This window comes from Pyrgilauda ruficollis, unplaced genomic scaffold, assembly GCF_017590135.1.
Source record: "Pyrgilauda ruficollis isolate IOZ18807 unplaced genomic scaffold, ASM1759013v1 scaffold3, whole genome shotgun sequence".
Taxonomy (NCBI): domain Eukaryota; kingdom Metazoa; phylum Chordata; class Aves; order Passeriformes; family Passeridae; genus Pyrgilauda; species Pyrgilauda ruficollis.
In genome coordinates, this window is record NW_024524377.1 from 17,685,388 (window position 1) to 17,712,470 (window position 27,083).

At 36.9% G+C, this 27,083-nt stretch overlaps 1 protein-coding gene across 1 annotated transcript in view; it reads left to right on the plus strand.

Moving 5' to 3' along the window:
* Positions 1-27,083, plus strand: part of MYO3B (myosin IIIB) — a 196,591-nt gene that overhangs the window by 120,491 nt on the left and 49,017 nt on the right. Inside the window, exons 26-31 of the mRNA XM_041473419.1 lie at positions 2,097-2,174; positions 4,030-4,235; positions 12,904-13,015; positions 14,089-14,251; positions 14,946-15,026; positions 23,663-23,783. Of these exons, the coding sequence (XP_041329353.1) occupies positions 2,097-2,174; positions 4,030-4,235; positions 12,904-13,015; positions 14,089-14,251; positions 14,946-15,026; positions 23,663-23,783 (761 nt within the window). The remainder of the gene's footprint in view (positions 1-2,096; positions 2,175-4,029; positions 4,236-12,903; positions 13,016-14,088; positions 14,252-14,945; positions 15,027-23,662; positions 23,784-27,083) is intronic.

Genomic DNA, 27,083 nt, shown 5'->3' on the forward strand with positions numbered 1-27,083 from the left:
CAGAGATCTGAATTTACAACTTCATTCATAGGAAGAGAAATCTAACATTACTGCTTTCAGCCTAATTTTCTGAGAAAAATTGTTTTACATCTCCTCTGTGAGTGTTTCTGACCATCTGTCTTTCTGTGCATTCGTTCCCTTTGCTGCCCCAAAAAAACCTCAAACCAAAAAAACTCTTTTGAGCCCAGCAGCCTGTTGTAAACCGTATTTGATAGATTGGAAGTCCCAAGAGAGTAAGATTCTACAGTTTTGGTGAAAATAAGCAGCTGTGAAAAGGAGATGATACTGCCCTTTATTGACCAGCAGATATATGAGATATGAATATGAGATTGTGAGTGGTCAGTCTCCAACAACATCACTGAGTCTCTGCTTTTCTTGACAGAAGAGAATCCTCTTTAGAACCTCATATTCATTGGCATTTGGGCTCAGATCAGTCCTCAAACTATTTGCTTTTGTTCTTTATTTGATCTTATTTATGATTAAATTGTGTGTCTTTTAACATTAAATATTACCAGTTATTCTGAACTTACTGTCAGTGCTCACTGTTAAGGCTTTTGTCTTCTACCTGACATTTACTAGAGATTTAGATAACAGTCCTCAGAAACTAGATGTCTTTCCAAGATAATCTTGAAACATTCCCATTTCCTTCCCCATGGGCATGCGTGCTGTTTTGATTAGTTTATTGATATTTACTTTGTCACATAACCTCTTAAGATGTTTGATGTTACCTGTGCAGATAAGGCATTTCTCCTGGAATATATTACAGAGTGTTCTGTTAACAAACTGCATCTCTCTTTTTTTATTCTTTTTTTTTTTTTTTTTAATGTATACCAATGCATGTATGTCACTCTGGGCCAGAGCTTCACAGATTACAAAAACATACTGAAATTTTTGTGGTCATCTTTATTGAACTCTGTCTTCATTTGTGCCATCTGTGTTCTGAATCTTGACCTCACTACATTTCTTTTGATTTCTTCCCCAACACAAAATCCATTTTTTTATCTATTATTACTTAGCACTTCATTTCCTTTATATTTTGCATGCAGTCTCCTAAATACCTCCTGAAGGTAAGAGTCTCAGTTACTTTATTGAGAACTGTAATCTTTCAGCAATTATTTCAGTGTCCAGAAGAGTGTTTTTAAGTCAGTGAGTGTTAGAAATGATTGTATGGAGCAAAGTCCAGGAAGTGTAGCACAGGTGCTGACAACGGCATTATCTGGTTTATACAAATGCCACCTGGTCAGAGCAGATTTGGTAAACTGCCACAAAGTAAGTGAATGCTAAAATGCTGTTAATGCTCCATGCAAACAGGATGCTGGTTAATTTTCTTTAATTTTGTTGAGCTGTAATGTAGCAATACAGACTGCTTGTTATGGATAACCACAGTTACATTCATTCATAAATTCTGGTTTCATTTTGATAAGAACAGCTGTACTAACAATATAACTAAAATCTATAAGGAGCAGTGTGTTCACTGTCCATGTATATCCTCTAAAAATAACTCTTCTGCAATGCTGAAAAAGTGGCAATTCAGCAGGATAAGATTGCTGAGATTCTTGGCATCAAAATGGCAATATGAAGTAATTAATACTGACCATAGTAGGAGAAGGGAACAGACTTACATATTCTGAGACTACCTACTTTGTTTGCCACTCGTTATCCTACAGTATTTTTTCCATACATGAGCAAATGAGGCAGTTCAATTTACTTCCTGGCTATTACAAATATGATAACTCTTCTTGTATATACAAGTCATGCTGGAGTTCATTGTAGTGGCAATAAAAGGAATACTTTTTAGAAATCAGTTCCTAAAGTATTGCAACTTGACAGCTATTTCACTGGCTGAGTATTATACTATCCTAAATCTAGAGTGCTCTTATACTATGAAAAAAAATTCAAAATGCTTACAAACCTCTTCAAAATCAGTGTGTTCTGCATCTGTTAGAAGCTGGTCCTGCTATCTCTGATAAAGTATTCTGAAGTACTCACACCTGAAGGAATGACTATAACAAAAACTGAACCCAGCTTTCGTGGGCAAGGTGGGTGGGTCTGCAGTGTTTCTGGAGGAGTCCTCACATCAGAATTTTGTCTTCCAGGTTGACACAATGGAGGTTATGCGGCATCCTGAGGAAACAACTAACATGAAGCGGCAAACTATGGCTTCCTATTTTAGGGTACAAAAATTAAAATAAAAGCAAGCATTTTGATAATAAGACCAATAGATATATGTAAAATATTTGTGGGATAGTAAGATCAAAGAGCAATATAGAGAATTTTTTTTATTCTGTTACATGGCCTCTGTAGATTCTTAAACTTTTTTGGTTTGTTTTTTCTCTTTGTTTCCTCATACTTGTATTTTTTGTTATTTCATTGAATACATTGATAACAGAATCTAGAGCCCAGACTCTTTTCTGTCTAAAATGCTAGAGGTCTACAACAGGTCTCATTATAAACAAAACACCAATTTTCTGCAAATAAATTAGATGCTATCACTAAAGTCTCCATATTTTTTCACAAGCTGAGGCATATATACCTTCAAAGATTAAGATTTTTCATTTATGCTAATAAGTAAAAAACAATCCATCTTTTGGAAGTGCTGTTGTAAATCATACAGGTTGCCATTTTATCAGTAATTCTGTCTGAGGTAATGCACATTCTGCTCCTGTGTTTAAATCAAACAGGCAGGGAAAGGGCATTGAGAATGTTGGACCTGGAAGCTTAGGGGTCAAGAAAGTGCTAGTCCGAGACTCTTGGTTACTGTTTATTTCTTGCAGTCATTGCAAAGTGGAAAAGTTTTCAACAGTTGGCTCTTGGGCTGCACTTGTGCCACGCAGAATAGGGAAGTTCACAGAGTTGTGCTAAGCAGTGTGAGTCAAAGCTTCAAGCTGTGTAGGAATACCTGATCAATTTGTTTTGTAGAACAGTGTAAGGAAGGGTATAGAGGAAGCTCATGCATACTGAAATGTTGCCCTGGTGTGGAGAGCAAGGACACTGACTTTCAGACTTATCATACAGGTGTGCACTTAGAGTGCTCTTGCACAGAACCACAGAAATGCCAGCTCTGTAGGAACTGTAAAAAGAAAAAAAAAAAAGTAATGGGGGAGTGAGTGTGTAAGTAGACCATAATATGCATGCAACCTGCAGCAAGGTGACAACAATCAGCTTGGAACTGTATGTGATTTTGAGACACATATGAGATGGAACATAGTTGGCAACACATACTTATTGTGCAACAGCTTAATGAGGTGAGTATAGAGCAGGAGTATCAGTATTCTGAGGAGTCAATGAAAAAAAATGTATACTCTGATCAAAGGTTTTTCATTTTAGTTTAAAATGAAATGGAGTAAATTGTTTTGTGTGTCTAGGGTGGATAGGAAAAGAAGTAATGGACCTACATTTCTGAGGCAAGATTTATGTTAGATGCTAAGAACTTTATGAATAGTTGTGATAATATAGCAGTTGAACAGATTTCTAGGGAGACTGTGCAGTTTATATTCTCAGTGATTTTGAAAAATTAATGTAACAGAGATGTGCCTGAAACATTAAAGATACATCTGATGTTCTCTGTGGACAGAGCACTGAACTGATGACTTTTTGTAGCCCTTTCCTGGGTTCAAAAATTAATTTGCTGTGAATTTCAGTGATTGTTTCATGGTAAAGTTTGTATTTCTGTTGGAGGTATTTGATCAATTAAATGTGTCTACAGTAGAATTATAGTTAGGACAATTTTCTACTTTATTTTTTTAAATGGACATTCTTCAACTATGGAAATGTGATATAAGGAGAAGAGAAAGGTGTAAGAAGTAAGAGATTCAGAATATTTAAATTTTTTTTACAACTGAAAATTTTTAATAGGTTCCATGTTTCAGCTGAAATCTTAAAAATGAATAAAAGGGCAATGGAGATTAACATTACAGATTAAAATATAATCAAGTATTACAAACTGTTTACAAATATCAATCTCCTGCTTAAGTAATTCCGTTGCAGTCTTTCTTTAAGTATGTGCATCTTCTTCATTTTCCTCACTAGTATTCCCTCATGGATCTTTTGTCCAAAATGGTTGTTGGACAGCCTCACTTTATCCGCTGCATTAAACCTAACGATGACCGAGAAGCATTGATGTTTTCTCATGAGAGAGTTCTGCTGCAGCTACGATACACTGGAATTCTGGAAACTGTCAAGATACGTCAAAAAGGGTATTCTCATCGCATCCTCTTTGAAGAGTTTGTAAAAAGGTAAGACTTATATAATAGGGCTGTTTTCCTAATATTCTATTCAGTAAGATATAGTCTATGTTTAAGTACAGAAAGTTCTACAAATGTTGTTCGTAGGTGTGTGGCCTCAGTGTCTAATGAGGACAGGGACTTTCAGAGATAAAGACTACAAGAGATATCTGATCTCTAATGGAAAACAGTCAGTGTGAAACTTGCAGTGAGCGCAAGTAACAAGCCTGTCTCCATCGTTCTCTCTGTAGAGGTAACAATTGGAAATGATGCATCCTGCTCAGACAATTCAAGGATTTTGGAAGGTCAGTGACCTTCAGCCATCAGATGAAGCTGAAGGTGCACATGTTTAAAAATGAACTGATATGAAAGCTTCAGATTTAGCTTTGCAGAGTAATTTATCTTAGAGATATCATGAATGATAATCAGATCTCTGTTCACCCTAACCCTTCTCATGGCTGCTATTACTGGCTTTAATACATAATCTCAAAAAGTTATAAATTTTATTCAGGAAATGCTATTGTCTTTATGATGGCAATATAGCTTCATGATAATTATGGTTTCCTCTATATTTTAAATGTGTCTTTGTGTAGTATTTACTGGTTTTCAGTGTGCAGGACTGGCAATTCAACAATGAGCAGAAGCACTACCATTAACCATTTATTTAGGCAACAATAGGAACAAGTAGTGAATGGCTAGATCATGGTGTGATATTTTTTGAACTGGAGGTTGCTTATCCAGACGATATAGAATTAATGAATCTACTGAAAGCAAGTCATTAGTCTCACTTCAGTGCCTGATAAAGTTAGGGAGAAGATTATTCTAGGAGGTACTAAAAAACACCTGGAAGACAGCACAGTCACTGGTCACAGCCAGCACAGCTTCATGAGAGGAAAGTCTTGCTTATCATAACCTATTTCCTTTCATGACAAAGTAACCCACCTGGCTGACCCAGGGAAGCCAGCTGATGTCATCTTCTTGGACTTCAGTAAGGTTGTTGATGCTGTCTCTCACAGGATCCTTCAGGAGAAAATGTCCAGCACAGAGCTGGATAAACATATCATTGTAATGGGGAAGCAACTGGCTCACAGTTTGGGCACAAAAAGGTTCTAGTGAATGGGGTGACAGCAGACTGGTGTCCAGTCACTCATGGGGTTCCACAGGATTCCATCCTCAGCCGTGTGCTCCTCACTGTCCTTAGAAATGGCTTGGATGCAGGCTGGAAGTGATACTAAGCAACTTCACAGATGATGCAAAACTGGGAAGAGCTGCTGACTTCTTGAAGTCAGGAAGGGACTGCAGAGAGACCTTGACAAATTAGAGGGCTGGGCAACAACAACCGTATAAAGTTCAGCAAGGAAAAGTGCCAGGTTCTGCATCTGGGATTGGGCAGCTCTGGATGTGCAGACAGACTGGGGAATGAGGCGCTGGAGAGCAGTGCCACAGAGAGGGACAGGGCGGTCCTGGTCACTGGTGAGCTGGATGTGAGTCAGCAGTGCCCTGGCAGCCAGGAGGGTCAGGTGTGTCCTGAGGGCATCAGGCACAGCACCACCGGCCAGGCAGGAGAGGGATTGTCCCGCTCTGCTCTGCTCTAGGGCAGCCTCACTCTGAATATTACATGCAGTTTTGGCCACCACAATATAAGGCATTAAAACTATACAGAAGTGTTCAAAAAGCACGGCAAAGATAGTGAAGGACCTTGAAGGGGAGCTGTATGAGGAGCAGCTGATGTCACTTGGTCTTTTGTGACCTTACTAATTTTAGTAAGGTCGCACCATTCTAGAGCACATTTAACAGATTAATTTTTGTGATCATTAATAAATGTAATCAATTTGCAATATCCTGAAGCAGCTGAAAGCAGGATTATTAACCACAACTTTTATTCAATTTGCATGTACATGAACTAAGATTAACTCCACAGGAATTAGTGTAAATTGAGAGGAAATTGAGTCTTCTCTTACCAGGAGATCTTTTTCATTCAGAAATGCGCTGAATTTGAGTACAACCTTGAAAGCTAATGGTAATAAAATTGGCATTGACTGTAGCTTTCCATTCCTGCAGATAAGGGCAAGTTGTGGTTAATACCTTGTCAATTACTCTCCAAGTTTTTAGTCCAACTTGATGTAATTTGTTAAGGAAAGAAAGTCAAGACAAAAAGGGAAAGAGAGGGGAGTAGATTTAGCAATTTCTACAACAGCAAAGACAGCTTTTGAGTTCAGAATATAAGTGAGGGCGGGAAAGGAGATGTTCTTGTTCCTTTGTTCAGCTCATGCTTTATTTTAAAACAAATTCTGTTCTCTTTTGCTCATGTAAATAAAATCAATCAATACTTTATAAAGCTATCAGTGGAACAAGAAACATTTTTCTTCAACTTACAGCTATAACTAGTCAAGTGTTTTTAGGAGCTAAATAGTTGAATACATAAAAATGTTTGAGAAAACAGGTCAAATGCTAAACAGATTGGCACTTCTTTGTTCATAATCAAAAAGACATTAGGCAAGTATGAAGAAGAGTTTCAAAATGTCAGTAAATGTAAGGATATCAAAGATTTTTTTAAGCCAGCAAGTTAATTGGTATTTTGATCCCTTTGAGCAACTGAACAACAAAATGGATGAGCCAGCATTTTTTCTCCCTTGATGTTATTAAACAAATAGGTGTGCTTATCTGCCTATTCAATAATGCTGTTTTGTAAACTCTTAGCTGGAAATATGAGGACAAAACAATCAAAGGCAGGGAACAGACCCATTCAGAGTTTATCAGGTGGGAGGTAAACAAAAGATAAAGCTCTGTCTAATGTTACTCTTTAAATGTCTTCTGTTTTCATGTAGAGCAGATTATTTGCAAACCTGGATATAGTTTATTGGGTTAAAAAACAGATGGTGGGGAGAGGGCTTAATTGGGAAACTCATTCACACAATGTTTCTTCAGCCAAGTATATTTCCATCTGTTTTATGTATATAAATATACATATTCTTTTACTTAAAGTAGGAAAAACATAATCTGCAGTCCCTGTAAACACTGTATCCCTGTCAAGTCTTAGACACTTTGTCTCCCTTGGCCCTGTCTTGCACCCCATGACATCATGCATCTGTCTTATGTTTGCTGTGAAGCGACATGGCCCGTCTTTCAGGCTGGAATCTCAGATTATAGGTAGGAGTTATTAAGGTGATCAGTCAGCCAGGTGTGCCTGAAATGTGGGGTCATGTGGTGACCATGTACTGCATAGCAGTTTAAAGGAGCTGTGCTTTCTCATGGGGACCTGCATGGAAGGTCCCACTGGAAGGCACACTCCTTGCTCAGTGCCCCTGGAGCTTCACGTGACATGATGTGGTGTGCAGGTGTGTCCTCACCACATATCCCCCAGCTGGATCCTCCTTTTATGTTGCATATACTGTGCAGTGGTTGAAAGGTGAGGGACTCACTAGGCCCATGGTACTAAATGCTGTCATTCTTGTATTGCTTCCTCAGCTCATAGGAGTGTGTTGAGAACTTTTGCACTAGTTTAATTTAAGGATTGTCTTTTTTCTTTCCTGCCTGTTTATGTTAACATTACAGTTTTTGTACTGCATTAAGTTGCAGGATAAACTTTTACTGTAACCATTACCTATTCTACAGTAGTCAGATGATGTTACTCTGATCATACAATCATGGCAATAGCAGTGCTATTACTGTAACAGTGAACCAGTGAGGCTGGTTCTGCTTTTTCAATCTCACAGGACAAATTTGCATAAGGTCACTGTTAGTACACATGGTATGCACCGTTTCTAAACCCTCAGTGTTATGTTTCTCATGACCACATAAAGTCTCATTGGCCTTAATAGGTCACATTTTGCATGGAGTGGAGCTAAGTATTAAAACTGGTCAAACATTACAAAACCCTATAAAACATATAACCTCAGTAAGTGCTTTCTTCTAACACCAAAAATTTGGTGGATACACTTGCTTATTATGCAAGATCAGAGAAGCACTGAATTAAATTAAAAGCCAACAGACTTGCTACAGATAAAAAATTCTTTCTTTTTAAATGATGCATTTTTAATGCAAGCCTACTTTTAACAGTAAACCTGCCCTATATCAAAGTTCGTAAGTGATTTCTGTAAACAAAATTTTAACATTGCCTGATACCTTGATTTTACTATTATCTATGGAAGTGTTTATTTTTTTCAGTGGCTTTGAGATTTCACCAAATCTATAATATGTTCCCATGCACTTTAAATATGGTGAACTACTGTACCTTCCATATACACTTTCTAGATGTTTCCCATTCACAAAACACTGGTAAGTGGTTGCAGGATGGAGATGATAGGAAAATATTAGGAATGGAAAGTCTGCTATCTGCTTATGAATAGTATATGCACATTGCACCAAATTAGGCTTTTCTGAGAGTATTTCTGATTCTGTATTTGTCAGATGATTTACAGCATAAGTGCTAGGTATTTGTTACTGAATTTCAAGAGTATCTTAGAAGTTGTATAATTTTTTATTTATAAAAATGATAGAGTATCTTAGATGTTGTATTGGATTTTTTTATTTATACTTTTAATATGGAGTCAAATGTAATTATTTTTGTGAATTCAGATCTGAAAGTTTCTGAAAGAGGTAAGATACAACCAATACAAGTTAGAAATTTTTGGAAGTAATTTTACAGCTCTTGTAGTTCTAAAAAAAAAAGCCTTATTTTTTAAAAAGTTTCTGGTTCCAGGGCTTAGAAGGAACAGATAATTTTGTGATTCTGAGAATCTTCCTACTGTTGCTTGTGGTCTGGCTAGAAAGAGATTTTGTACCTCATGCTTTTCACATATCGTTATTCATTATCCACCTCAGGCCATTACATTTTAGTACAAAGATTTGTTCTAAGGAGAAAAAGGGTTAATCATTACTGTTTTGAGTTAGTTGTGTAGAATTGATGCAGCCTTTAAGTCTGAAATGTGAAGGGAACTTCAGTAAGAGACACTGGTATAGTAGTTAGTGGTGCTGTTTAAATGCATTTTATGGAACAGTTCCACAGTTTAGCCTTTAGGGAGGGGTGGGAAATTGAACCATTTGTTTACAGTCAGTTTATTTAGTCTGAAATCACCAACACTAAAATGCCTTGTCCCTGAACAGATAGTTAATGCATAGAAGTTTTCCATATCTTAGCATACTTGGGTGTCTTTAGCATTTAACCTTGCTTCTGCACATCCTAGCTTTGCATTCTAAGGTTAAATTCAACTCTTAAAAAATGTTGGTTTATTTCTAATTACTAGCAAGTACAGTTAATCCCATTTTAATATAAGTTTTTTCTGAAATAATATTCACATCCATGAAGAATACTATGTATTTCAGAGTAAAAACCACTAGCTAAGAAATGTAGAATTCCAGAGTTTCATCAGGTTTGAGAAATCAGTTCTTCTGAGGGGAAATTACTTTCCTTGTACTTAGTCTTACTGCTAGTGAGAATGTGATTAGTCAAGTACTTTTAGGAAACATGTAGATGACTGTGTGCCAGGTGTAGGAAATTTTCAAGCAGGATGTGTAACTCAGGAGAAGGATATGTTTTTGCACAAATATGTGCATGTTTATGAAATAGCACATGAAGCATCAGAAACATATGTTTTTAAAATAATAATAAAAGTATTAGTTTAATGTTGAACACTGAAATATTCCTGGCTACCATATTTCCTGCTGAAATAACAAGTGCAAATATGGAAATAAAAAGGTAGAGTTGTGAAATTTTCATCTCATCTGAAAGCAAATGTAATTTCTAGTCCTACTTTTCAGAAAATAAGTTTCTGGTTTCTTGGTGATAGTTGCAAGTAGAGGTCACTCTGTGATCTCTGCACAGTAGATTTACATAAGTATGACAGAGTTTAAATTAGACCAGTAAATCAAAATGAACAATTGTATATACCCCAAAGCTTTTTTTTTCAGGCATATTCTCTGCCATTTTACCATGTGCAATATTTGCATGCTTTTGCCAGATACATAAGGGTGAAACATTTTACCTTCCTCCAAAATTTTCCATAGGGTCCATTGCTGTACAAAGATTTTTAATTAGATAAAACAACTGGATGACCCTGTGTGGCACATGCTGTGCTGCTATACAATTACCCTGAGCACATAATGTCAGACTACTTGAGTGTCTGTAGTTATGTGATTCTGTCATGAAAACAGGCACTAAACCAAAATGTTTACTTAAAAATACCCACAAAACACATGGATTTGACCTTTGGAACACAAATCGAGACACCTAATGTGGTGCAGAATGCACACTACAAAAGGAGTTCTGGAGAAATAATTAAAAATAAATAGCCAGTCTCATATTGATAGTCCTTATTTCTGATGAGTACAGTCATTTCTGCCTTACTTTCCATGGGGGAATGGCCTGACGTTGTGCCAGGGGAGGCTTAGGTTGGATATCAGGAAAAGGTTCTTCAGCCAGAGGGTGTCTGCGCACTGGAATAGGCTCCCCATGGAAATGGTCACAGCACCAAACCAGACAGAGTTCAAGAAGCATTTGCCAATGCTTTTGGGCACATGGTGTGACTCTTGGGGATGTCCTGTGCAAGGCCAAGAGTTGGACTTCATGATCCTTATGGGTGCCTTCCAACTCAGAATATTCTGTGATTCTATGACATAATTGGAAAGCAAGAGTAAGTATATTTAACCAGGTACAGGTGCAGTGGTAAGATCAATCAAAATGTTTGGAAAATCACCTTTTAGAGGAAGTTTTTAGTAAATATTTGGAGACAGTATGTTTACATACAGAAACTGTAGTTATTCCCATGTAGTTACTCCCATGGTTTGTAAAGTTCTTGTCAGTCTGAATAGTTTGCTTTCTTAGACTATAGATACGTTTAAATTTATAAAAACATTTGTTAAAATAGGATTTGATAAGAAAAACAACCATTGTTTTAATTATGTTTTTTTGGAGCACCAAAGCAACTGCATTCTAGATCGTGAAAGAGAGCTATTGGAAAGGGTACTATCTTTGACAGATAATGAAGTTTGTCATGAACAAAATGGTGTAGCCAGGAAGATATTTACTCAGATATTTGTCACAAATAAGTCAACTTTTCAGTAAGTGAATGCCAATGATAAGATTAAAGAATTATGAGATTTCCCTTGAATATTTTATTGCATCAGTGCCATCCAAAAACTGTTCAGTGGTTTTAAAATTCCCATCAGTAACATACCTTAAAAGATACTTGAACAAACAGCATCACTCCCTGCCTTCCTGCCTGCCTTCCCTCCCTCCCTCATGTGTAAGTCACATGGCTATCTGAACTGGCTTTTGAAGTAAACAGCAATTTACTATGAGTGTAATTTCTCCATGTATCTGTCGCTGTCTCTTGAAATTGTATGATGTCAAAAATATTTGTGATACATTTTAAATCTGAGTTTTGTTACTGCAGTTTTGTTACTGCAACTCAGTACCATTTGTTTTGTAAAAACTGGCATCATTAACTTCAGTAATGAGGTGGAGGAAATGTGCTTTTTTATTTTGAGTACACCATGTTTCTCTAAACCTCCTAATAGGCGTGAGTTGATATTTTGAAAGACTTGGCTAAAGAATTTGCAATGTCACATTGTTGAGAAAGTCACTACATTAAAAATAACTCAGTAATACATAATATCCTATCATTATTCAGAGTTAGCAATGTCTCCAGTTGGTGAATATCTGTGTCTCTGGTCCAGAACTTATTCCAGTACTCACTTCAGATGTCATTTTGTTCCTGTTTGATCTTAACTGACTGTTTTAGTGGTTTTTTTCTTTCTTGTGACAACTGGAGCTAATATATAGAGATTAACTGGAACTAATAATTGAAAATCATACTCTTCTGACTTAAAAAGAAAAAAGTATTGCAGAATTCTAAATTTTCTAATTGCTTCTCCATATTTTCTTCAGTATAAAGTGGGATATTTTCTTGACTCTGTGTGGCTACAGAGGAATCTGTCTTTGAGATTCACTGATGACATTCTTCTCTTAATGTTTTAAAGAACATCTGATCACTCTTCCCCATGCTAATAATTAGTAGAATGGTTTGCTCAACCTGCCACCTCCTCTCATCCCAATGTAAATAAAGTAGAACCTTTAGAAGTATAACTTAATACCAAGACAACACATGGCAGTTAATAAGTTAGAGCTGAGGTGGCAGTTGATAGCATCCAAATGTACTTGTGCTGAAATAACCTTAAATTTGTAAACTAACCGGCACATGTTCTAGCTGTTACTTAACGTAATTGTTTGCAAGTAGGTTTACTTAAATACTATAAAACCAGTCTTCATAAATGCATAATGGCTTTTTATAGGTAGGAAGGAACTGGTTCTTAATTCAGTTCAAACATGTCTGTATCCCTTTTTCATTAACTATAGGTTATTTAATATAATTGTTAGGAGCTGTTCTTTGCAAGGGAACATGGACAAAAAAAAAAAAAAGACAATATTGTTTTGTATGGGTCTGCTCCAGACTCCTAAAATTGATCATAATCATTCCAATTAATTGTTTATCGTAATAATTTATATGTTCAAGTATCTATTCATGACACCTGTGTCATGATTTATGAAGACACAGCTGTCATGAAGTATGTATAAGGAAGAATTTGGCCTATTCATTCTAGAGATAAAGTTAGGAGCTAGATAAAAGCAGTGGAAGTACATATTGATTGTCAATTCAATTCTCTCTTTGCCATTTTGCAGGTATTACTACCTTGCATTCAAGGCACATGAGACTCCCCTTGGTAGCAGAGAAAACTGTCTTGCCATTTTGGAGAAATCTAAACTAGACAACTGGATTCTTGGGAAAACCAAGGTTTGTATAGGGTGCTAACATTTTCACAAGGATAATATACTTTTATAAATCATGTCTAATAGTGGTTCAAAAAGTATTGCATGAATGAACAAAAGAGCAAATAATTTGCTCCAGTTAGCTTCCCTGGTTATGGAAGTGCCCTCCCAGCTGAGACAGTGCTGCAAGAGGGGTGCTTTGGGTACCTCCCCAAAGTGCATTCAGCACATGGCTACCTTGATAAGGACAGTACCTGTGTCAGTGCCTGCTGTTGTAGTGACTTTCTGAAGTTTCCCATTTTCTTAATAATGACATGGCTGAAATTTCACAATTTGACCCATCATATGAGCCTGGCTAGTACCATTACCCATTCATGGAGTTTCAGGTAAGCTCCTTCTCTCTCTGTCAAAAGCCTTTGTTGATGGTTTAAAATGGAGTGATTGACTTCTTTTAAAAGGATGTTACACAGTACTTTGAGATGTTTTACATTACACAAAGGAAAAACTGTGAAAATTTTCTCTCCAAGATCCAGATAAAATGTACGTAAGCACCCATATGATTTGTCTCCTTAGGGAGAATGCTTTTAGACAAATTATGTCTAAAACCAAATTCAATCCAGGATTTGTGTTTCCACTGGGAAAAAAGGTCATCTTTCAAAATTGTTCATACCTGAAAAGATCTCACTGTCCAATTTACTTTGTAAAGGCGGTAAACGTGTGATTTATTTCCACAGGATCACAGAATATTCTGAGTTGGAAGGGACCCACAAGAATTACCAAGTGCAGCTCCTACGTGAATGGCCCATAGAGGAATTGAACCCCAGCCTTGGTGTTGTTAGCCCCATGCTCCAAGCAACTAAGTTAATCTCTTTTGCAATGGGGTGATTATAATCAGTGGAATAAAGAAGTTCCACAAGTACACAAGAGCAAATAATGGATTCACAAGATTGCTATGATATGTGATCAGTATTTTTCTAGTTTTCTCAGCAATTACACCCTTGAATAGGCTGCTGGAGGACTAATGAGAAGGCAAAATACAGGAGGCTATAATACTGATTGTAATACTGATTTATTTGTTTTGCTGTTATTCCATTACAGGTTTTCCTTAAGTATTACCATATAGAGCAGTTAAATTTGCTCCTTCGAGAAGTTATAGGGAGGGTGGTGGTCATGCAAGCCTATATCAAGGGATGGCTCGGAGCAAGGAGGTACAAGAAAGTAAAAGATAAAAGAGAAAATAGTGCTGTTACAATACAATCAGGTAAATGTTCATATTCCCTGTTTTACTAAGTGTCTTTGTATCTCAGTCACTTAAATTGCATGTACGTTGTTAATTTATTAATTACAGTTTATTATGAAATCTGAATGACTGGGTGTGTTTTCTCTCCAGCTCATTGATGCAGATATTACTGATTTACTTCTAAAGTATCATCTTAACATTTAGGATTGTCTTTATTTAAGTATTTTAATATTTTGAGTGTGATGCCTGTGCACAAAATAAAAATATTGTTAGGTACGTCTATAATAACATGCAGTGCATAATTGAAGTGCAGTAGCACACATCCCTGCCCGTGTACCAGAATTGCAGACATACATCAAAAGATGAGCCTGAGAGTCTGATTATCAGTAATTTAGCAGGTTTCCGTGTAGTGATTTGGGGAACCATGTGAGCAAGAATGATGACACACCCTTTTTTTGAGTCAGGATATCAGTGAGCACATGGTGGCAATTAAAATTTGAATGAGGGAAGTGGTGTTTGAAGTTGTGAGGATGTGAATACTGCAGTCATGAACCCAGAGTTCAACATGTGGGAGAGTGGGGAAGAGCTATTGGGGGTGGGGGCTGAAGTAGTTATGGCAGGAGAAATGAAAGTTTCAGCACATCTCTGACCCTGTAGACTCTGTAGCAATTCCTTAAATAAATGTAATTTCCAGCACATGGTTTTGTATTTTTAGCCTGGAGAGGATATGAAGCTCGCAGGAAGTACAAGGAAATAAGGAACAGAAGAACTGATGCTGCTATACATATTCAGGCAGGTAATTAAAACAGTATTTCAGTTGCCAACACCTATTTTTCTGTGGGTGATTTTGCGTGTGCCAATGTTTATAGCCAAAGAAAAAAAAAGTCCAAACAAAAGCTATCAAAAACATTACTTATGATTATTTTGCTTCAGAGTTAAATGATGTCAGTGACGGGTATCATGCACTTTAGACCTTTTATAAGTACTTCTCTGAAAGCAAAATATAGTAATTAAAAGCTGTTAAGTTAATTCTTGGCTAAAAGTGTGGATGGAAGACACAAGACATGCATTTCTCTGTCTTTGTTTGGAGCACTGATCTCGGCAAGTTGCCAGGTTTTTGTTTTGACTGCTTGCTGGGTTTGCCAGCTTTGACCAATCTTTTGACAATCTGCCAGACTCCTATGCAGCCATATCAATATGAATTTGAATAAACTTTAAAGAGATTATTGGAGGAACAGGCCCATAGGGCTGTGTAGGTCTCTAGTAGAGAGCAGAGTACCATATGGCATAGAAATCTAAGAACCAGCACTGTGAATGCTGTGAACTCAATGGTGTTTTCAGATGCTGCCAATATGAAGCAGCCTCCATATGATGCAGTGCAGTACACCTTCTCTGTCCAGCTCCAGGTTCAAAGACTGTGACTGATAAAAAAAAATCATTGTAGCTAATGTGTTTACAGATAAACCAAGATATCACTTCTAGCAGCTTCCTGTACTACAATTCCTTAAGCTTTGTCACCTCTTGTTCTGTATCTTACAGTGTGAAATCTATATGAAAAATATTTGTTGTAATATTTTTTTACTTGTTCTCAAACCATTCCCAGTAAATTCGTTCATTTTTGTGTTGCCTAGTTTACTACTCTGAAATTAAGCGTTGCTGTGACTTTCAGGAGAAAACAGAATGCCATTCTAGTTACCAAAAGGAACAGAGTATCATTAGGATCAAATAATAATTTGTAGCTTTGCATATGTACTGTTATGAAAAGTCATGAAGCTCCAGGGTTAAATGCTATATATTCTATTAAATTGAAGAAATTTTTTCTTGCATTAGCAACAAGCACTGAATGGTTGCACAAGTACTCTCTCTCATTCTTCCTCTCCTTTGTGTTGTCATTTTCAGTTGTTTTCATGATAGCACAGAGAGTAGATCTTAAAGTACCCCTCTGCCACTATTTCCTGGAGTATTTGCTACCTTTACAAACACATGCATACCTGGACTTTTATTACAACAGCCTTTTGTTGAAGAAAGTGAAACTGTTAACCCATGACTGTCTCACTGTTACCAGCTCCTTAAGATGAGAGTTACCTCAGGTGCAGTAGGAAGCTTGTGTGTAGCATTATCACTTGGAGACTGCAGGGGACATTCTGCCTTAGAGTTTTATCCAGACAGATTTTTATCTCTTTAGAGAAAAATACTGATGTACTGTTAGCACACATGGGAGAGATTCAGAGCTCTTTTGCTTCCTGCCATCTTTTAAATACTGTGTTAAACGTGGCAGAGCAGAGACAGTGGGAGTGAATTGGGACACTGTTAGTCCTCTGGACCTAATGTTGGAGGAATGTTGTTAGTGCTTTTCCCTCCAACACACACAGTGTTTTCCTTTGTAACCTGGCACTTGACTGTTTCAGTGATCAGCCTGGGTGAATAAACATTAGGGACTACAGGGTTAAGAGTGACACAGTGAACCTTTGTATTAATTAGGCTGGCTGCTCATCTTGTCTTTGGTACTCTAGTAGAATGGGAATAATGATAGCAATAACAATAATAACAATAATAATAGTAATCCTCAATGCTTTTCTGTCTGCCTTTGGAAACCTATATTTAGGACTTCTTATTTGAAAATATTTCTTGTGCAGGTTTTCTCTTCTCGATATGCTAATTATTCAGTGTTTGAAATCAAAGCTTATGCTTGCTAATCATGGCCATTTTCCAGGTTTTACAATCACTGACAGTTTTTATGTTGTTTACATAACATTACACAGTCCAAGTGCCTAGTGACATGGAGACAAAAGGTACTCTAAATCTCTCCCTTCTCTGCACATCTTACAGTGTGAGGGTAGTTCAAGGCAGCTTCCTAGTAAAACGGAGTACAGTCACCTTTGTGTTTTTTAAAAAGAGCCATTTCAGGCAGTGAGATAAATTGTTTGCATTTGTCATCCACCATTAGCAAAACCATATAATTAAACTATATGTACTTCCCTCTCCTTTCCCTCCCCCCTGCCCCACTCAGGCAGGCCTTGGAATTTAGGAAGCATTTGGCTTACATGTTTCTACAGAACAGCGCATATTGAAATTTGTTTTCCTTTCATCTCTTTCCCAATAAAAGCAGCCGCTCAGCTTATCCCTTTAGCTTCCTCAGAACTTCCTTTCAGAATTCCCGATCTATTACAGCACATTCACATACCAGAAACAAGATGCCTTTTCATGCTGTCAACCTTTTTCATCTGAAATGTAAATTAATTCTTGCTGGTACGCTTTGACAGAGATCAAAGTAGGGGTATTAACCTTATTGGGCCTTCTCCTCATCAGAATCGGTTCCAAGGACTGCAAGGGTAGTGTTAGGAGGCCAGTCTTCACTGTTATCTATGGCCCTCCTCCAGGCAGTCCTCTGTCTACAAGTCAGCATTTCAAAGGCGCTGATTTCTTTTGTAAATGACCTTATCATTACTTTAAACTGTGTGAAAAATGATTTGCCTGAATAATTCTTGCAGGATTATCCTGCTCGTTTTAATTGTGGGGGGACTTCATTCAGGTTCCAGGATATTGTTTAAGTGGTTTTGACAGCAAGTGATCATAGCCTGATAAAAAGGAGGAACACAGCTCCTGATTGGAAACCTCTTGACTTGTTCAGATTGTTCATTTCTTGCGAGTCAGTCTTTGAGGTAGGCTGCATTTGCATTTTAAAAATAAACAGATGCCTTTCAAATACATGAGCTGGTGGTCTGAGATCTCTGTGGGCCCAACAGTTCACTATCCATTGAAGAAATGTTGGAAGAAAAAACAAACTTAGAAAAAAAAAACAACCCTCACAATATACATGAAGATAAAATTCCTGAGTGTATTATATTACAAGAAAAAAAGTCATTATTTCAGATGGGGGGAAGCCCTCACTAGGAAACAAAATATTAGTGAATTTAAATTTAATGTGGAAGAAAAAGCTACCCTACTTCAGCATATGTACATTTCAGGTTCTCAGAATATACAGATGTTATTAGACTCATGGCTAAAATGGTACACAAGATAAACAAAATCTTTCGTCGTACTTTCAGTCACACTTTCTCAAACTGTGACGGTTAGAAAATGCTACTTTTTAACTCAGAAACAAATTGTAAAGAATGATTTTGTGTTAAGTGTTTGAGTTGACAATACTTTGCACTTCTGAGTATTTCTTTGTAATTGGAATTTATAGTGTTTCAATTCACATCTACATGAGAGAGAAAAATATATTGTCAAAGATTCTTAAAAATTATTTTCCAGATTCACAGCTGGTTTAAATCAGTGTATATCCACTGAATCATCTGACTGAAATGTTGCTTCATTGATTTACCTCACATGCAAGTCTCATTAAATGTTTATTTTAGAATAATTAGAATTTAGAATTAATTAGAATTTAAAGCAACAGATAATACAATTATGAAAATATGTTTTCTAGTTATGATAGCATGTATTTCCATGCAATGTGACTTGTCCCAAAAGACTTAAGGGAGGATTTTAATCTGGTTATTTTATTTGTGAACTGACATTGCCAAAATGCCAAATGAGTGGTGCATGCAATTCATTTAGATCTGAGGTGACATCACTGAATTCATTTTAATTAGGTCACTTTAGCCATCTGGAATATACTGTGCAGCTCTGGTCAAGACTGAGTTTAACTATGCTTCCAGAGGTGAAAGGCAAATGACTAATCCGCTGAGCCACCATCTCCTCCTCCAACACGTGCTCGCACACTCACCATATGTCATACTGTATTAGAAAATTCTTTATCAACAACTCTAGATTTGGGCTCTTTTCCGTAAATAAGAAGTGATGGATGTTCAGAAGGAAGCATCCCCTTGTAGATTGCTTTCTTTCTATAACTTCTGCTGATGCAGTGTTGCTTACTTATCTCTAACATGAACTTCTGGCAAAATTTTTTTAATAAAAAAGAGGGACAGAGAATAGCTGTGATTTACTGGTTTACATTTATAATAAATGTAAGATTTTAATAAAAGCATTGCCTTTGGGACTTTCAGCAGTAAAAATATAATGTTAGTTTCAGTAAAGACAAGGAAGTATTTTTTGCATATTTATTCATCTATTTGTATTACTATGTGTGTGTGTGTGTACATGCACTCAGTTAATACCATTGTATAGGTCTAAGAATTACACAAGTAAAATGTTCCAAAAACTTCTAAGCACTTGATAAATATATCTAAAACTGTTTTCTTTAAATTTTCTTGAAAATTACTCCTGAATAGCAGATCCATTTTCCTGTTTTTTTTTTTTTTTTTTTTTTATCAGTAGTTTTCCTTCTTTTAACTACATTGTCAGTGTAATAAACATTGAAGACATGTCTCTCCTAATGGCAGCTGAACTGATGTATCATATTATCTTAATTTCAGTCAGGGTGAACCAGACTAATTTTTACAGGCTGCACAGCTATGGTTAACTTTACTCTCCCATCTCATTGTGTCCTGTACTAGCTTATGGCATCCAGTAATTCTTCATGTTTAGTATGTCTCTAGTAACCATTAAAGGCCTAATGCTCATATGCAGGGAGCATATTAGAAAAGTGAGAAGGCCATATAGTTTTAAACTCTGGGGCTTTATATTCCATCCTCATTTCTGAGCTAAGCTCTGTCAATGCTCAAATGTCTGATTTTTCTTCTGATTTTGAGGAGAAAAAATGGAGACTATTCTTACTGGATTTCATGCTAAAATCAGGAAGGGACAATGTACAATAAAATCTCTTCCTTGCTGATATTGCCAGAATTTCATAGTCATCTTCGCTTTTTTATTTGACCAAGTCTCAAGATCAGAGACCGTGATACATGGTGGTTACAGCACCAAGCCTGAAACAGTTCAACAAGCATTTGGACAGTGCTCTCAGGCACATGGTATGACTCTTGAGGATGATCCTGTGCTGAGTCAGGAGTTGAACTTGGTGATCCTTGTTGGTCCCTTCCAACTCAGCACATTCTGTGATTCTGTGAATTCCATGTCCAAGTGTTGATGTGCATCAGTGACACCAGACCTGATGACAGCCTTAGTGAGTCTTGATAATAGTCACTGTTTGTTACTGATAGTTACTGCTTGTACATGACAATTCATATTCCTTCTCATAATACTTCTGCTGGAGAACTTAGAATTTTTTTTCTGCTATTAAACATACATCACCCAATATCCATCTAGAAGGTGAAAGAGGGGAAGTATTCATGGCACCCAACAAAGGATGTGACTCTATGTCTTCTACTGCTCATTAGAATTAATTTGGCATGGAATGAATAATCAGATTCGTGGGCTCTAATTTCTCTCAGATGCTATTAGTTAAGTTGCTGAATGCCCTTTTAACTAGACAAATTAAGGAAGTGATGTGCTGTTCCTAGGAAATCAACTGCCTTCTCTTTAGCAAGCATGAGCTTTCACTTCTGAGTTGCTGTTATATGCTGTTTTAGGTGATGTTACAGAACAAAAATGTGTATGTGTAGAAAAAGTCTGTTTCACATGATTTTTTAATGACTGAGAATTAATCCTTCTACTGTTTTAAAACTACTTCATCTCCTTTCTTTATAGTTCTCTCATAGACCTGTGATTGTTTGGCTTTGATCTTTTTACACCGTGCTTCACAATTTGCTCTGTAATTCTGTATTTCCTGTGGGACTCAGAAGGCAAATGCCTGGACTTTTCCTATCTGGAATTGGGCAATATTGTGTGTAGTGTATATTGCCTTTGTATTTAGACCTTAAAAGTTTGTAACTGCAAGATGCCACACCTCAGACTCCCTGAGGTAAATAGATTCTTGGTTTGCTAGGTGCTGAAACTGACAGAAAACTCTCTTTGTGTGAGAAATGATCAGTACAAGAAGTAAAAATTTGTGTCCTAATTTGTGGCACATAAAGCATTTAACACCAAGTTACTAATAGAAGTGTTAAAATTAAGTTCAGTTCCTATGTTGCTTGTCAGATCCTGTCATCTTTGGCTATGTAAAGATCAGGGTTAAAGCTACTGTTGCTGGAAAGTTTGGAATATAGACTGAATAAGGTGAAAATGAGGTGACAGCTGGTAATCATTCTTCTTCAATGATGCAGTGATTGTTCATGGAGCAGTAGCAACATGAGTCTGCTAATTTCACACTCTTTGAGCCAAGTGCTTAGTGTCAAAACCAGCACCAGTCAGTAATGCAAATTGCTGTGATGGAGCAGCTTCCCAGCCTCTTAGACTCCCCCAGTAGAATTCTCTGCATATGTATTTCTTTTGAAGCATTATAGAGCCTGTTAATAAATGTTGAAAAGATGCAGTCCTACTAGCGCTTGATGAAGCTTTTGAGAGATTTAAAGAAGTTTGTTTGCCCTGTACTTCAGTTGTTCCAGGAGTCAAAAGCAGGAAAAATACAGCTATTTACCTTTCAGATTCAAGGTAATTTGAAAGAAAGTTAGAAACCATCTTGTGGGAAGAGGAGTTGATTTTGAAAATACCTATGAAAACAGAAGATAGGGCAAAAAGCAGATTTTTACATAGTGGATGGGGCAAAGACCAAAATGGTTATACTGACATTAGTGAGAATCCCTAATAAAAAGAAAAACAATATTTAAATATAAAATCGCAGCAAGTATCAGGGTTGATTTTATAGACACACATGCAAAGAAGTACTAAAAGCTGAGAAACTACAAAGGATAAAACTGAAGTTTATCTTATCAGTTCATTTGTTTCAGTGCTTCTTTCTAGTTCATCGACTGATGAACTGCAGAGAGGTGACTGCTGGCCAGCTGTCTCTGCTGCTGATAGCAGAGTAGGATTCTTGTCTGGTCAGTAGGGGATAGTTAAGGATTGGAAGCCTGATCACATGGGACAAGTGAGAGCTTGCCTCATCTCTGTCATACAGGCAGACTTTCCTAGTCTGATTATCAAGGGTGGAAAGTTCCTCAAGCCTTAGGATACCTGAGCTGTATATTTGGTTCAACACCTCAGCAGGCTGAACTTCTGTCATGCCTTCTGTAGAGGTTCTGAATGGTTGTTTATTTTCATAACCTCTCATTAAAAGGCAGTTTTTGTTGCTTCTTATCCCAGAAAACTCAGTGCTTTCATAAAAATCAGAAGTGTGAGATACAGAGAAATCTTGTTAATCTTCTGATCAATTTCTCCATTCCTCAATTTATTCAGTATTTGTTCTATCTCCTGATTTCCTTCAGTAGTCTACAGTGTTGATCCTGATCCTACATGAGGTTGCTTTTGACCTTATTTCTGTGCCTATCTATGCCTATAATATGGAGCTCTGGACCCCAATGGGAGGGTTGCTCTTCTCCTTTGGGTATTTAATCTTCAGAATATTTTATGCACACTAAATGCATACAAACTCTGGTTTGTATGCATTTAGTGTGCATAAAAGCCTTTTCTGGACAGGAAACATTTTTTAAAAAATTATATCTCCTCAGCTTAGTTCCACTCTTCTTTTACATACTGTCTCTCTGTTAAAACTGCAGTCCTGCTGGACTAAGCTGGACACAGCTCCTTTCTCTCACAACGCTCAGCCTTATTCAGCAACTGCTTGTTGTAAACTGAAACAATGGCACTGATACTGTAGTTACTTTTTCATTATTCAGTCCTTTCTCCCTTTAGGTATTTCTGCTTAAAATAATGCTTGAAATAAACCCTACAAAATCAAATTTTGAATTTTTGTGAGTTTAAGTGTATATTGCAGTCTTTTTAGTCCGTTCTCCTAAGTGCAGTATGCATCACTATCTTTGGTTTGTGCTGGAGCTTTATTACTACTCACAGATGTAAAAAATTCAAGATAAAACTATAGAAATAATTATGGTATTTAGGTACCCAAACCCAGAGAGAGTTTATGGAAATAAAGAATGTAGATATCCTCAAAATGTTATTAATTGTAATTTTATTTACCATATCATTCCACTATGATTATTTTTTTCTGCTTTCTTTTTTTTTGTTTTTTAATTTAAAAATGGTATGAATTCTAATGTCTATTAATTTTTCCCTGTTTTTATGAGAGGTATTTTAAATGTTTTATGATGGTTACAGTTAATATAGTTGTCCCTGGCTCCGCACCCCATTGTCCCACAATAAAAGAAAGTAAAGCTTCTGATTCTGTAAAATTATGACTAGCCCAAAGGGAAGTTTTGATTAAAGAAGTTGTTTTGGGAGTGATTTTATTTTAATACATTCTGAGTTGGATTCATGTTTAAATTAGATGCATTTTCTTTTTGAGGCCTGTTTTCCTTGCCTGAACTGTGCCAACAAGTGGTCAACAGTGAGACTATAAGGCCCCGTACAATTTCAGGGCGTTGGTAACATAGCAAACATTGGAGTCATTCCTGTGGGGTCCTAAGTGTTCTTGTACACTAATTCTGTAAAATCTGGGGACATTCAGGTCTATGCTGCAGAGCCAGTTTCAGTTTCTGCAGAATCTTTCTGATTCAAAACTATGGTTTTTAGCTTTTAGGGGTTATATTGTTCGTAAAAACTACGCAAGATTGAAAACCAGCATGGAGCGTGTAGCAGATCCTCAGCTTACAAGCAGCTGCTCTACTTCTGATTTTGGCTGTGAAGAAGGCTGGTAAGTTGAATCCTTTGCTATCTATTCTTTAACAAATGCGATTTCCCACACAAGATCTGAAAGGAGCAGATTTGTCATCATGATTCAGCCAGCTCTTATAAATCTGCCATATTCTGAAGATGACCACCTGTAGGTTAACAAGTTCTCCCTCCAGCTTTTGTCATCTCAGTGATCTCCCAGTTAGTGGAAATGTGCTGTTTGCTCTGGATTGCTCTCCTGGTTTTGTGCACTTCTTGTAAGTACCCAGAATACTGCAGATTGCAGACAGAATTTCAAGTGCTCAGCATTTCAGCATTTGCTGCAGTGCATGTTATTAGACGTCCAAGAGTGGGAAGTTACCCTTCTGTGCCTAAAAAGCCTCATGCAGACCAGCAATGAGACAGGGAAAAGAGCTGTCAAGAGCAGATGGACACTTTCTGTCACTGACAGAAAGCCTAGGGATGCTGTAAACCATGGTGGTACTCTCTTGAAGAGAAGAGGTATTTTACCACTTTAAGCAATGGATTCACTCCAGACAAATCTTCCTGTGACATTTCCCTAGGTATGAGAGGCAAAAGGGATCTGTTACGTTTGACTCACCAGCATTGTTCTAGGAGGGTGGCTGCATTTGCAGGACTAATTCCTTTCATTAGTTTCTGTGTCTGAGAGTTACTAGAATGCTGAAGTCATTCTGGAGAAGTTAACAGTTATTTCTTTTTCCATGTATGCTCATAGTATTGAGATTTGTTAACTTCCATGCTAACTCTGCTACATGCCCTAGAGCATTATTGTAGAACTTTGTTCAGGTGTAACTGCCTGCATTCTTGCAGCTTATTAGTACTCCAGCATATTTGCCTTGAATCAAGTATTCTATTTCAGCAAGAAAAAGATTCAGACCATTGGACAAGGACTAAATGGTTTTGGTAATGATTTTCAGGGTGAAGAACAAACCACTACATTTTACCATCATAGCTCTGTTTTGGGGTTGCTTGACTGCTCACTGGGGAATGAGATTCCTAATTTATGATTCCTTCCATGCACATGCAGCACCTTCTGTTTCTTTAAGTCTTTAAGGGGTGTGTATCTTGTGATCTCTTTAGGATTATTGATGATCACGTGTTCATTTATTCTCCAGTCTGCACTGATGATTGAAAGCAAGAGCTGATAAGATGTCTACTGTCAGTTTTCTTTGGCATCCAGAATTATAATTATTTACAATGTAAATAGACTTTTTCATTTGAAGCTGTTTGGAGGCACAGAGCCTCTTTAAACTTTTTTATTCATTTTTTTTGTGTATGGGAATGGTTCTCTTCAATTTTTTGCATTAAAATGTCTCTGGAATTCTTTGTTACTCACCAAACAAATGTATTTGGGTTTGGTACAACTTGGCTTAATTGTATATCTTTTGAGGCTCACAGAGAATTTATTATTTGTTTACTGTTGAGGTGAATTTGGGCTTTGTGTAGCACATTTATACAGCTTTTAAAGACATTTAGCCACGAAACTTACATTGAAATCAGTGTCTAAATGCATTTAAATATCTGACCTGAAGATGTCCATGTAAAATACATTGGCAATTCAGGTCTTGCACCCAGTCCAGGTTGCAGTTTACAGTCAGATAGATAAATAAGTTCATCTTTTGCCTGGAGTTGGGAAATTGCCATTATTGCTGGCAGTTCTTAATTTAACCCAAACAAAAACTGCACAATGTTTGTCTGATCCATACATTTCTCAGCAATGGCCTCAGGTTCCAGTGGCTTCAGCAAGACTTGAAAATGTCAGCATTTCACAGGTAGTGTTCAGAGCCCTGGGACTAAATCCAGTAACTTAGTTGCCATAAATCAAACATCACTTTTTCATGTAGCTGTTACTGGGCTATTGTTTTAAGCACATGGCTCTTCAGTCATACAGGAAACTTGTAGGAAACAGAAAGGTGCAGATGCTTAACACAGTAGGTTAAGCAACAAGAGAAAGCAACTTCAGTGTGGCTTCACATATATGGAACAAAAGTAAAGGAAATAAAGTACTATTTTCTCTTCATTTTCTTTCATTTCTACTAATTTTTTTTATTTCTTTTTCTTTTTTTCCCCCCTAACTGGTAGTTCTGGAAAATAAGAAATGAGCTTAAAGGTACTTAGGATCAGAAAGCAAAATGGCACACAGTTTTGTTGTATGCATGCAGGGGAGTATAATGTTGCAGTTAAATGTATGGCAACCTGCTGCTCTTTTAAAGATCTGTGTAAAAGCTGAGTTACAGTGCTATATGTAAAGCACTCAGTTTTACTAAGTCGTGAATTTCAAAGTGTTCAGAAGAAACGAGCACTTAAAAAAAATTAATCCAATAGAAGAAATTGAATCTCTACACCTAGTTCATGCTCTTGAGTCTGTGAATGCAGGACATAATCAAAATGAAGCTAAAAAATTACATGGCTTTCTAATTAAATGCGCACATTTGTTCATTTAGCATTACATGTTAAAATGTTTCATGCATTTATATGCTTGACTTGGTTATCAAATGCAAAGCTGATGTCACTAAGGTAACTAAGGCAAATTGAGAGTTGGCAAATATCTCTGGTTGGAGTAGAAATAGATAGTGTAAATGTTATCAGGGAAGTGGCTTTGTCTCATTGAAAAAATGTTTTCCATTCAGTTCCACAAAGCTGTGGAAGTGTTTGTGACTCCTGCTGAAACAGGATCCTGGGAATAATTGTGCGCCTGGGAAGCTGACACTGTTTTAATTATTCCCCAAAAACCATGCATGTATGAAACACCTGCCAAGCCTTTTCCTGACATCATCAGCCACTGAGAGAAAGCTGCAGGCCTGCGTGGCATCAAGGAGCTGAATCACAGCCAAACCTTAAACGGGGCAGTTATTTTAAAGTCAAACATGACTTTAAAGTAACATGACAAGACATGAGTAAAACATGGTTCAAACGAGGAAAGTGGAACCCTTTCTGAGCCATTTTTACAGCAGCTGAATAGCAAATTTACCATTCTGTATAGAGCTGAATAGGCAGCAGTGGAGGGAGGAGTGTGATGGGGTCTCCTCTTTCACAAGGAGAGCACAGACACCAGCCTTACTTAATGTCTGCCTCCATTTTGCAATTGATCATTGCAGAAATCAAAAATGCTGCATTTTTCAATGGCATAGCTAAATTTCAAGTTAGTATTAGGGATCTTTTGAGCTAATTAGGAATAATTTATGGAGAAGTGAGAAGTAATTTTCTAAAACATCATGTGATTTGAGCTTGTTAGATTGACAGATCTGTACTGAATATATTTTTCATAAATGTTCTTGCTTAGCAGGATAATCTACAGTTC